The 13,410-nt window shown below is 42.8% G+C and overlaps 1 protein-coding gene across 1 annotated transcript in view; it reads left to right on the top strand.

Moving 5' to 3' along the window:
* Positions 1-1,187: 1,187 nt before the first annotated feature.
* The window catches only part of ablim2 (actin binding LIM protein family, member 2), a 173,844-nt gene continuing 161,621 nt past the window's right edge, over positions 1,188-13,410 (top strand). The window contains exon 1 of the mRNA XM_075450690.1: positions 1,188-1,480. Within this exon, the coding sequence (XP_075306805.1) occupies positions 1,468-1,480 (13 nt within the window). The 5' untranslated portion in view covers positions 1,188-1,467. The remainder of the gene's footprint in view (positions 1,481-13,410) is intronic.

Genomic DNA, 13,410 nt, shown 5'->3' with positions numbered 1-13,410 from the left:
GCAGTTTGAATTACATTTTTTATATTTTGGTAAACTTTGAAGGTCAAATACAATTAAAATCTACACAACCAAATGCAGGCAAAATTTAGACCAGGTTTAGACAGAAAATACAAACTTTGTGAACCTTTAAGTTTTTCTTCTTCACGTAAGGTCAGTGCTGAAAATGAGGCGTACATTACACCATTAAGAAAAAAATTAAACAAAAGAGGCTGCTACTGTTATTGCCATCATTATAAACAAAATTTAAAGAAAAAAATAGGAGAAAACTGAAGCTTATCTGGCATCTGAAGAGGGAGTCCAGTTTGAAACCCCTTTTGTAAACCTTTCTAAAAAATAAATAAAATGACTCAGTACTTAAAATGCGGCCAACATCACCAAGAAAAAAAGCTGTTACGATTACTGTACTTCACAAGCTATAGGAGGTGCACACACAACCGGTCATTATACAAAAGAAAAAAAGAATTGGGAGGGAACTGCAGCTTATCTGGCATCTGAAGAGGAATACCTTTTTTGTAAAACTACCTTAAAACCTAAAAAAGGGGAGTTTCTGTAAGATAGAATCCCCACGTCTTTGGGCAGGCATAACATGCATGGGGTCAAAACCACAGCCCTTTTACTTTTCATAATAGAGACTCTCTGGTCAAAACACTGTTGCGTTTCTCTCTCTCTCTCTCTCTCTCTCTCTCTCTCTCTCTCTCTCTCTCTCTCTCTCTCTCTCACTCTCTCTCTCTCTCTCTCTCTCTTTTTGTAACGAGTAACTAAACCGAACAATGAAAATGTATTGGAGTAAAAGTATGCAATTAAGTTCGGAAATATAGTGAAGTAAAAGTGAAAGTTGTCAAAAAAATTTAAACTCGAGGAAAGTACAAAGTATTCCAAAATATACTTAAGTACAGTAGTGAAGTATTTTTACTTCGTTACTATACAACACTGTTAGAAAGTTACATTTCAATGAACCTTTCAACCTGTAATTTTTGTCAACATTTTCATGGAGTAGGTGGTGTGCAGCACATGGGTCAAATCACATTTAGTTTCCTTTTAATGTTCAATAAAGTCTGTCAATATATCGAAAAACTGTGTTCTTATTAGTCATTAAAACCTTCGAGGTGACATTTATTTTAAAAGGTCAGAGCGGAAGCGCCGCTATCTCAAATGTGTAACTTGTCTATAGTCGCGTGCCTCCACCATACGCCCACACCCAACCTGCATCGTCTGCTGTACAGAGGAGCAGAGAATCTCTGCAGTGAAACCTACGCAGGACATTATCTTCGTAGTGCAGATCTTTGTGGAAGTCTGTGCGGCCTCAACAGACAGGGACACCCCGAGTAAACACTCCCCCATTCATTTGCTGGCTGCTACTGAGGCTTTTGCGCTCCCCTGCTGCTGTCATCATCCATGTACTGCCAATGTGGATAGTGGCTTATTTACAGAGCATCATCTGACTGGAGAATACATCTGACTGGTACAATGAAAAGCACTGGTAAGACCATTCGATTGGAGAGAACGTTGCTTTTATTGTGATTACGAGTATTGATCAGTGATTGTTTTCAGAGCAATCCCTATAAAATATTCTGTTATATTTTTTATGAGAATCCCTCTAAGACCAAGTGAAGCTTTGTTGATCAACACTGCTCTGTCGTACTTTATACTGTTGACATCATATGATATCATTATAATGATGGAGAATGTATACATAAGATGTTTTTTGAGCACTTAGTAATGCAAACACATCCTTTCCTCATAACAGCTCATCAGGATGTACCTAAATATTACATCCTATAGTTCAACTTAAATGATCCAGGGTCATATTTGTCCCAGTGGGAAATTAAGCAATGTGGGTTAATCAGACTGGATATAGAGATGCCCATGGTGGGTCTGATGGCCCTGCAGTCACTCCTGTCTATTCAGGCTGTTTGTCCACAGCTTATGGTGGGCTGCTGCCACAGCTGGCTCTGCCCCTGAGGGGGACTCAATTAATGCAACAAGAGACAGCTTCATTTGCAGACTGTCCTGCCGTTAAAATTCAAAGCACGAGTATACTAGTAATAATTGTATATAATATTTGTTATTGTTGGAACTGAACTCACAACTTCTACAAAAAAACTTGAAAAACACCAGAGCTTTGGGTGTGGTGGCGTATGAAAATACAATTAGACAAATAGATTAGACATTTTGTGCCTTAAAGGTAAATTTAAGATGAAATATTTTTTTATGGCTTGGGAATGACAGATTCAAGCATTGTATTTTATAAATGAAACAAACCTACCAGACCCGCTTTTAATAAAATTCGCAGGGTCCACATAAGGGGAAGACTGTTGATTTTCAAAACGTAATAAAAAGATTGACCCGATAAGTCAGAAACTGACGTACGAAAATTGAAATTTAAACGACTGATCAGAAATTAAAGTGGCAGTCTTAAAGTTGGAGTGGAGTAGGAGTAAATCAGCATTCTGAGTTTGTCACATAGCTGATAAATATGTTAATAACCTCTTAGTTAAACATGAATGATGAAAACAATCAGCAGTTTACGAAATTGGGTTTCACAATTATGACAACTGGCAGTGCTTTCAGCTCTAAGTAGCTGGAGCGTGTCCAATAAGGACGCTGATTGATAGATCTCAGACCAGCTAAGACAGAACCACACTACTGGGCAAACAGATCATAGGTTGTTTTGACCAAACCGAACGGCTCTGAAGTGTAATCATGTGCACTACAGATTTTAAATATTTTGGTTACCCCCCATCCGTGGAACAGTTCAACATTGTTGAACTGTGCAACCTCCACTCACATGGTATGTATGTTAAGATGCAATACACCCTAAGTCAGGGTTGACGTGAGCACGTTAGCAGTAGAGGAAGAGACCATCAAGGTTATTATAAACTCATCCACTTCTTCTGTATCGCATTATTCCTTACTAAATTTAGAAAGCAGCTAAAATCCTGCAAATTCTGGATGTATTTCCATGATGAAAGCAGAGCAGTTAGGAAGCTAGCTATCAGATATTTGAGGTTATACACTTTAGCAATGCAGTTTATAATATGGTGTTAAAGACGGGTGTACTTATGCCTTATACAACACTTTGTCATTTATGCTTGATTTCTTACCAGCCTCAGAAACCTTGAACAGAAAAAAGTTGAAAATCTGTTTACTAGATTTACTCCACAATTCAGTACAACCTAATTCTCCGTTTTTAAATATGTTTTAAGCAACTATTTTTAAAAAACTTGTGTGACATGCAGCATAACATTGACTGTTATGCAAATGTTGTAGCCTATATTTCCTGATCTGTCTTTCTACATTACTCCATAAAGTTGGACTTTAAGGCAATTGGCAGTTGGCAGGTAAAAAATCTAATATAAGCAGAGAGTTGGCTAAATAATAGATGGTCTGGAGTTTTAATGAGAAGAACCTAGCTGTTTGAGCTGTTAATGAAATTGCTGCAGTGTGTCTGGGTTCCGAGACATGAGAAATCCATAAGCAAACTGTTGTAAACTGCTAGAAAATGTGGCAGAGAAGGGATAGTATTTGTCAACTCCCTTCTTTGTGATGGCTTTTACAAGTTTCACCTTTTACCTGTTGGAGAATGTTTGCTGGATATATGAGTATACAAAAGCAGAAAATGTATCTCAGATGTATACCTTTGTGACTCAACAGCTGCTCTCCACATGAAGGAGGATTTCACTCCTTATATACAGTATCACATTTGGGAGGGATACAGTTGTATTTACAGTTATCATGCTGGAATTTGATATAAAAAATGTGGGCATCTGTCTTTACAGTGGGAATGTCTGAGAACAAGTACAGTAACTCACATACTGGCTTTTTCTTTGCTTGAAAGTACGGTGGTGCTTTAGTAACTTTTGTTACTGTTCTGTTGATCATCTCATCTCAATACATTGGGGGAATTGATATTTGGGGATTATTTTTTTAATTTTCATTGCATTTCTGTTTCGACGGGGACCCTGGACCACATCTTATATTTTCCCAATTCTGCCTTGGTTTTTTTCTCAATCTTGTCCGAATCCTGTGCTGATTGTTTTTTAATCTGGACCATATGTGCAGCTTGATTCCAATCTGGTCTTCTTAACTCCAAAGTAGAGCAATACCTTGTCATGACCCTATCCCAGTTTATTCCCAATATGTCCCGATGTTTTCTTGATCTTGTCTTGATCCTATATTGATTGTTCCTCACTCCTGTCGCAAAATTTCCCAGATTCTTTCCTTTATCACCCTTTCCAGATCTTGTTCAAATCAATTTGAATCTAATCCCGATCAGATCTGGTTAAGTCCTTATTAAAGTGGTTTCGAACAGTGTATGAGAGTAAGGCTGTAGATTGATCATATGATTATTCAACATATTCAACCAGTGTTTCCATTGACTACCAATGCAATGTCCAAGTTGGCAGAGACTGATAGTTAAAACCTTTGAATGTTAAAGTCCATTAGGAGATTTAAAAATATATATATATACCCTTACAAATTTGTTAATTCACAGTAAAATTAACTTATCAACTAAAAATGACTTCCAGTGTCTTGGTTACTACCTAGGATGGCTTTACCTCATTAATCCAGATCCTCATAGTAATGTTCAACTGACCAGTTATTCTCCCAGAAACTTTGTAACCCCATTGGATCATAAGTACCACTTCTCAGTTTAGAAAAATGAAGATATCTGCAGTTACGCCCATCTCATTCTAGTTGTTTAGTTCTGCTTGAAAGAGACATTGATTACCATGTCAATTCCCAAGAGAGGTGTGCCCGAGTTTAAATGAAACAAGCTTGTCATGATCAACACACTCTGAGCTAGATTGTGCAGCTTTGTTGGATTACACAGCGGAATTACATTGAGATACTTAACATTATCTACAGATCTTCTGTTTAGCTCCCATGTGTCTCTGCACCTATCGAAACATTGAGTGCCTTTACCGCAGGGAATAATGATCAGTGACTAATAAGGATGGATCATTGGAGAATTGTGTGTTAATTCTAGCTTAGATTACTGTTTGTGTACATCTGCGGTCTTCAGTCTTCAGTTCAGGAGTATTCTGTCTCCTGGCCTCTTGGTGATACCTTCATGACTGCCTCTTTGAGTATGCCTCGTGATTCAGCATATATGTGCAGCCCTACATCTTTGGAAAACACCATAAAAGATTAGGGTTGATTCAAGACTCTGGTCTTGAGTTTTATTCAGTTATATTATGAAATTCTATTTCTTGATTATGGTTTACAGATCAAAACGCAAATGTATGATTATCTTGCAGTTGCAAATCGGTTGCCGTAATGCTGGTTTAGTTTTTTCTCTGTGCAGTTTAATAATTTTGTCACAAGTCTCAACACTCACCTGTTTTCCTCCCTTAATAAGCAGGTCTGCCAGCCCCATTCCTCTGACAGATTGTCTGCTAACTTAACCTTAACACAGCAACTTTCCAGCAAGAATTCTTCACATCAGATTTCTATGAATGACCCTATTTTTGGACCTCATCCCGATTCTGTCGTCATGAGTGGTTTGCTGATCTTGCTTGACTTGGTGTAACCCAGCTGGACATAGAAGAAGAGGCCCTTAGCACCCATGTTCCTGCTCCCTCAGTCTCTCCCACTGTCTGTCTCTATATCCCAGACCACCTCCAATCCAGAGTCATGAATTGGTGCCACTCTTCCTGTCTCGCTTGCCACTCTGGGATTGCCCGCAACTGCTTCTTGGTCCAGCAACGATTCTCGTGGTCCACTCTCTATCAGGACGTCAAGGAGTTAATTTTTGCCTGTTCTGTCTGCACTCAATCCAAAACTTGCAGGAAACCTCTATCAGGGCTCCTATGCCAACTTCCTATCCCTCGCTCATGGTCCCATATCTCTATTTACTTCATCCCTTGTTTTCCCCATTCTAATTGTCATAATTGCATCCTCACAGTTGCTGATTGCTTTTCAAAGATCGTTCATGTCATTCCACTTCCCAAGCCCACCTCAGCTAAGGAAATGGCAGACCTGCTTTTTAAATCATATTTTCCAACTTCATGGACCCGTTGACATAGTTTCTGCCTGGGATCACCAATTAATTGCCAGGTTCTGGGCCGAGTTCTGTCATCTTCTGGGGATCTCTTTCAGCCTCTCATCTTGTTTCCATCCTCAGACAAATGGCCGGACAAAGAGGCTGAATCAGGAGCTGGAGACCGGACTCCACCTGCTGTGTCCCTAATTTTTGGTCGAGACATGTGGTCTGGGTTGAGTATGCACACAACTCTCTGCCATCATCCGCCACAGGGTTGACCCCTTTCCAGGTGGTTTATGGTTCCAGGTGAGGGGACTCCACTCTTCAGTTATCAGGAAAAGGAATCTGCTTTGGTTAACTCTCTCAGTTCTTATGACAGACGAGCTAACAAGTCAGCCCCCAGCCCATCTTACCCAGCGCTGTAGAAAGTGTGGCTCTCCACGTCTGACCTCCCGCTTCAGTTGGAGAGTCAAAAACTGGCACCCCAGTTCATTGGACCTTTTCCTATCAGCAAGGTGGTTAACCCTGTGGCTGTATGCCTCTGACTCCCCAGACCACTACACCCAATCTTTCATGTGTGCCAGGTCAAACCCTAGGTCGTGAGAGACCTCATGTCCTCCTCCCGCCCTGGTCATTGATGGTGGACCTGCTTACATTGTTTGTAAAATCTTAAAGTCGCGACTTTGGGGTACTCAGTATCTGGTTGACTGGGAGGGAGGTCCTGAAGAACAGCCATGAATCCCCTCCTGGTTCAACTTGGACCCCAACCTCATATCCTAGTTCCACCGTGACAATCCGGAGCAACCTGGTTGTCTGTCATGAGACTGCCTTGGAAGGGGGGGGTACTGTCACAGTGTCTGGCTTTGCTCTCTGGTCTTTGCCTTAAGCTGGAGTTACAGTTGACGCGTCTGTCACAGCGGTGGCGGACCGTGACGTCAAAATGACGTATCAGGTCTGGCGCTTCCCTTGAAAAGACGGCGCAGCGCGGTGTCGAGCACCACTCGATTTTTGTAACTTGGCGGCGCCAACAATGACAGACCGGATGGACCATTTTGAGGCCAGGCTCAGTGAGGAAGTGCGTTTATACAGGCACCTGTACGACACTTCTGTAAAACAACACAGGGACCACGTAAACTCCCAAAACTGGTGGACAGAGATTGGCAGAACTTTGGGGAAAGAGGGGGAGTTCTGTAAGAATGTGTGGAAGAAGCTACGGGACAGATAGGTGAAGGCAAAGAAGAGGGCAGAGACTCCAAGTGGTGATGCCAGGGGCTTCAGACCTTCACCTCTTTTAACTGAGTTAAAAAATTAAAATGATCCGAATACTGCAGCAGTATCATTAATGGCAGTATTCCTGCTCTTGACAGTGGCATTGTTTTCTTTTCTACTTTCTTCATTGTAGAGTAGTTAGCGGTAACCTTAACGTAGCAGCGCCACCTCGGTGACGGAGAAAATTGCAACTACTGGAGCATCAATTTGCGCCAGTATATATTGCGGGCACGAAATCGTGACGTCATCAACACCGCTCGCGCTAACGGACGCGACAACCATGCTAGAGCCTTTAGTTATTTGATTTCCTGCCCTTTTTCTCCCCTCATTCTGCTCTCCCCTCTTCTCTCACCCATCAGCCTGCAATCAATTCAACTGCACTCACTGTTCTCCTCCCTTAATAAGCAGGTCCGCCAGCCCCATTCCACTACCACATTGCCTGCTACCTGAATGGATCGGATTTCTGTGTGTGACCCTGTTTTTGGACATGACCCTTATTCTGCCACTGACTGTCTGACATTGTGAGTAATGAGATTTATTGATCTGGCTCGGTTCTTTGGATTGGATTTTTGGATTGTGGATTTCAGACCTAGCTTTCTGTCTCTCTCTCTTGGATCTCTGGATTTTCTGACCTGATCTGTTTCATTGCTCTCCTCGGACCTGTGTATGATGATGATGATGATGCTGTCCCTCCTCGACTATTTAAAGAGGTTTTCCCCACTAAATGGCCATCTGTCACTACTGTCATAAATGGCAGTCTGTCCTCAGGTGTAGTCCCTGAAAATTTGAAGCATGCAGTAGTTCAACCACTGATTAAAAAACCTGGTCTAGATCCTGCAGTTCTTGCCAATTTCAGGCCAATCTCCACGTTTTTATTTAAAAAATCCTTGAAAAGGTAGTCAACTAATAGCCTTTCTTGAAGAGCATAGCATTCTCGAGGTTTCTGGTTTTAAAACCCTGCACAGCACCAAATATGCCCTTTTAAGAGTTTTTAATTACATCTTTTTACCTACTGACTATGGTGACTGTGTTATTCTCGTGCTTTTAGATTTAACTACTGCTTTCGACACAGTGCACCATGACATTTTAATTCAATTCAATTCAATTCAATTAAAAAATACTTTATTTATCCCAGAGGGAAATTAAATGTTGATGTAACTCAATTAAATCAATGAGTTATTATAGATGCTGATGGCTGTGGGCAGGAAAGATTTCCTGTAGCGGTCCGTTTTGCATCCAAACTGAAGAAGCCTTTGACTGAAGAGACTGTTTTCCGATAACAGTCTCATGGAGAGGATGTACAGGGTTGTCCATAATTCTCTTGATTTTGATTATTTGATTTTTTTTAAAATTATTTTTATTATTTTGATTATGAATATCATGTTTGGAGCAGTGGGTGGGCATCAGTGGCGTAGCACTGGAGTGGTTCAGGTCATATATGACAGATCATACTGTCAGGATGTGTGAGGAGGGAGGTGGACACGGGTGCGGACTTTCACAAATAAGGAAGATTTATTCATTCAAGACAAAAAGGTAAAAACAAAGCGCGGCTGAGCCGGATTCCAAAACTTAACTGGGACAAAACAAAAACTTGACTATGAAAAAAAAACAAAAGACTTAGCTTGATATTATATGGAATAAATACTTAGACTTCTTGGGACTCGTGGAACATGGGTGGCAACAAACAACAATCTGACAAAAACGACAGGGGAGGCAGGAAACTAAATAGAGGGCTGGGAGTGATTGGGGAGTGAGTGCAGCTGAGGAAAAAACACAGGTGAAGTGAATGAACCTAAGGAACAGAGTGAAGGGAAACTAAGGCAAAACTAAACATGGACTGACAACAAAAGCACAACCTAAAACATGAAAACTAAAAAATGAGTCCATGGGCGTGACAGAGCCCCCCCCTCAAGGGGTGGATCCCAGACATCCCTTAAAAGTCCAAGGGTGGGAGGGAGGGGCTCGAAGCCGGTCGGGGAACCAGAAACGGGCGTGGTACCGGCTTCGGGCAGCAGGAGGTGGTGGTCTGGCGGACGCCCAGACCGCAGACAGCGTGACAGGTGATGGTCTGGCGGACGCCCAGACCGCAGACAGCGTGACAGGCGGTGGTCTGGCGGACGCCCAGACCGCAGACGAGGTAGCAGGAGCAGGCGGTGGTCTGGCGGACGCCCAGACTTCCGTCGGCGTGGCGGCAGGAGACGGTGGTGGTCTGGCGGACGCCCAGACCGCAGACAGCGTGACAGGCGGTGGTCTGGCGGACGCCCAGACCGCAGACGAGGTAGCAGGAGCAGGCGGTGGTCTGGCGGACGCCCAGACTTCCGTCGGCGTGGCGGCAGGAGACGGTGGTGGTCTGGCGGACGCCCAGACCGCAGACAGCGTGACAGGCGGTGGTCTGGCGGACGCCCAGACTTCCGTCGGCGTGGCGGCAGGAGACGGCGGTGGTCCGGCGGACGCCCGGACCCCCGATGACGTGGCAGCAGGCTTAAAAAGAATGACACACTTTTTTAAAACCCTACTGAAGTGTATTGACGACATAAAAGCCTGGATGGCTCTGAACTTTTTAAACTTTAATGATAAAAAGACAGAAGTGATGATTTTTTGTGGCATCACTGGGACCCCCCTGGTAGATCTGGGTTCCCTGGCCCTGGTGGTCACGTCACTAACTTGGGGTTTAAAGTGGACTCTGATCTTAAGCTCGACAACCAGATCAGGTCAGTAGTTAAATCGAGCTTTTTCCAGGTGAGGCAGCTGGCCAAAATAAAGCCAATCCTTCCAAGGCAGCTTTTTGAGATAGTGATCCACGCCTTTGTTGCTACTTGGCTGGACTACTGTCCAGCACTCTATGTGGGAGTTAGTGCGTCCTCCATCGCCCGTCTTCAGATTGTTCAAAATGCTGTTGCACGTCTTTTAACTGGCAAAAGTAAATATGAGCACATTTCCCCCATTGTAGCCTCACTCCAGTGGCTGCCCATATACTCCAGGATCCATTTTAAAATTATTTTAATTGTTTTTAAATCCCTCAATGGTCTTGCCCCACCCTACCTCTCTGAGCTTCCACACCCATATGCACCCTCCCGCACTCTCATGTCAGCTGCTCCTGATTGTGCCAAAAACTAAGGAAGCTCCGAGGGGGATCGTGCTTTCGCAGTTGCAGCTCCAAAACTTTGGAACAATCTGTGAAAGCACATCAGACAGGCCTCTTCTCTCTCTGTTTTTTTAATATCTCTTAGAACGTATTTTTTTTCCCTTGGCTTTTAACACTCTGTGAGACGTTCACTTTTATTTTATTCTATTTTGTTGCAAATTTTTGTCAACCTTTTATTTATTATGTTTTTTTATTTATCCTGTACAGCACTTTGGTCCACTGTGGTTCTTTTAAAGTGCTGAACAAATAAAGCTGGATTGGAAATGACCCAGCTGGTTTGGACTTAAGGATTTCGGTCTCGCTTCTGCTGGTATCTGCTGCTCGGACTTTTTTTTACAAAAAACCTTTTAAAACTTTCAGAATGCCTCATGGGAATTTTTGAGTCCTTCTGGCCACAAAATGGACTCTGCTAGTGAGATGAGCTGGAAGGCTCGAGTGGAACAATCTTTTGTTTCCTATGACAAAACATTAAAAGCCATAACTACCTCTTTCTAGGAATTTTCGCAACATCTTTCAGAATTAAATGCAGCAGCCACTCTGCCACCTTCCAATTCACCTCCTGTCATTCATGTTAACTCGGAACTAATAAGTTGCCTGCCGGAACGGTATGCCGGAGTCCTTCTGGCCATTCACGTTACGCCACCACCCACCGCGACAACTTCAGTCCTTTTAGTTCAACATAAAAAAATCTGAACAATGCATAAAACATTTAGAGACCACTAAACTAGGGCGCCTGTGGCTCAGTGGTTAGAGTCGGTCGTCCAATAACCGGAAGGTTGGCACGTTCGATTCCTACTCTCGCCACTCAAAATGATTGGTGGAACTGACAGCTGGAGGGGTGTCAGTCCACCTCCTTGTCACGGCCGAGGTGCCCTTGCGCAAGGCACTGTACCCCCATGCTCCCCGGGCGCTGTGAATGGCTGCCCACAGCTCCAGGTTGGCATCTGTCTCTATGAGTGTGTGACCCTGTACATGTGTGTGTCAACATGTGCCAACCTGGATGGGTTAAAGGCGGAGGACAAATTTTGTGTGTATGCATGACAATAAAATCTGATCTTAATCTTAATCTAGATTTAGTGTTAAGCTGTTTTGAACTCTGCAGTGTAAATTACGGACATAGCTGTCAACCTACAAACATGTCCTCACAGGCTTTTTTCACAGCAGACATGGTAGGAAAAACTCAGATGTTACTAAGAAACTTGATGGCTCTATACAAGTTTCCCATCAAGTATTTAGTATGGAAAATTGAGCAAGCATGTCCAGTACCGTTCAGTCCAGTAAACTAAAGCAGATCAATGGAATTTTGCATTTCTATTTTTTTTCTCCACTGACATGTTAAAATGCCCTTTACCCATCAATACTGAAAAAAATAAGCGGGGATTCCACCTTGGTGAGCAAATCCAGAGTAGATACCAATGCTCTTCTTGTTGGGATAAATACTTGCTGAGCTCACCGGTGCTAAGGCTCTTAACTGGGGCTCCTCACAAACCTACATTCAGAGTAGTGATCAAGCCTGCAATGTGGCGCTGACTTGTGAAATTTCCTTCCAGCCTGCTGTTTTACATGGGTCTTTGACAGTTTGGTCTTTCATTTTTTGAAGATCCTAGCTGATATTTTTGTCAGTGGCAGTCTTATTTAATTAATCATTTCAATGTAAGCAGTTATCTCCTGGAAGTTTTCAGTCCTTTGAATATGTGGCTGTACAGCTGAAGGCCTCATCCAGAGTCCTTTTTCTGAATGTTTACAGGCCCCCCAAATACTGTGCACTTTTTTGATGACCTCAGTGAACTGCTCTCTATGATCTGTGTTGATTTTGACTGTGTAATTATTGTTGGTGATTTTAACATCCATATGGACAACCCTCAGGACAAAGGGACTAAAGACCTGAGTAACACTCTGGACAACTTTGGGCTGACTCAGCATGTAACAGAGGCCACGCACAATAGGGGGCACACTCTAGACTTAGGTGCTGTTTACACATACCCGGGTATTTTGATAAACGAAGACCTTTCCCTTCGGTTGTGCCTTTCGTTTATACACAAACGGAGTTTTTTCCTCCGAAAACGAAGCATAAAAAAAACTCCGGCAAAAGTGGAGATTTTTTAAAAACTCCGTTTAGCGTTTGTGTATAAACTGGTTGAAAGAGACAAAAACGGAGTTTTGGGCAATTGAGAATGAGGAGTTGTCGTCATAGTACAGAGCCCCGCCCCGCCCTATCCGCCATGTTGGCAGGATGCTAGCGTGAAAACGCTATTCTCTCCGTCCATTGTTTATCTGGCAAGCATGGAGGTACTAGCAGCATTTCTGTTGTTGAGAGCTACACTCGCTTGTGTGATTTTGAAAATTACAGTCATACAATTTTCAGGGCTTTAGAAGTTTTATAGTCCAGCGCAACGTTTAAAAGTAACTCAGTCTCGCTGTCAGTCCACACACATGAGCCTGGCGCCATACTTTCTTCTTGAAAAGGATCCGGAAGTTCTTCCTGTCAGCGGTTCTCTATTAGGCTTCTGATTGGCTTGTGTGGAATTCTCATTGTTCTAACACTGCCACCGTCAGGCTTGGCGTAATTTAACAGCTCTTGATAGCGTATTTATGCTGATCAATGTAGACGTGTTTTTTTATAAAAACGGGGCTGTGTGCACCTAGTTATTTTTGCAAACGAAGGTTAGAAAATATGCGTTTATCAAAATACCCGGGTATGTGTAAACAGCACCTTACTGATCTCTAAGGGTCTGAGCATTTCAAAGGTTACTGTGTCTGATGTGGGCCTGTCTGATCATTCCTGTGTTTTCTTTGAGAGTACAGGAAATACACACAAATGTCTCAACAGCAGCGATCTCAAAACGGTGTATAACTGAAAACAGTAGTGAGATCTTTAACCAGGTCTTCGCTTTAACACCTGCCCTGTCCGGGGGTTCAGTCAATGAGCTCGTCAGTAGCTTCAATGCTAAAATGTTAAATGTTATGGATGCTAATGCTCCCATTAAGGTGAAGATTATCTCTGGAAGGA

The sequence above is a fragment of the Odontesthes bonariensis genome, chromosome 19 (assembly GCF_027942865.1).
Source record: "Odontesthes bonariensis isolate fOdoBon6 chromosome 19, fOdoBon6.hap1, whole genome shotgun sequence".
Classification (NCBI taxonomy): domain Eukaryota; kingdom Metazoa; phylum Chordata; class Actinopteri; order Atheriniformes; family Atherinopsidae; genus Odontesthes; species Odontesthes bonariensis.
This window is presented reverse-complemented; position numbering and strand designations above follow the sequence as displayed.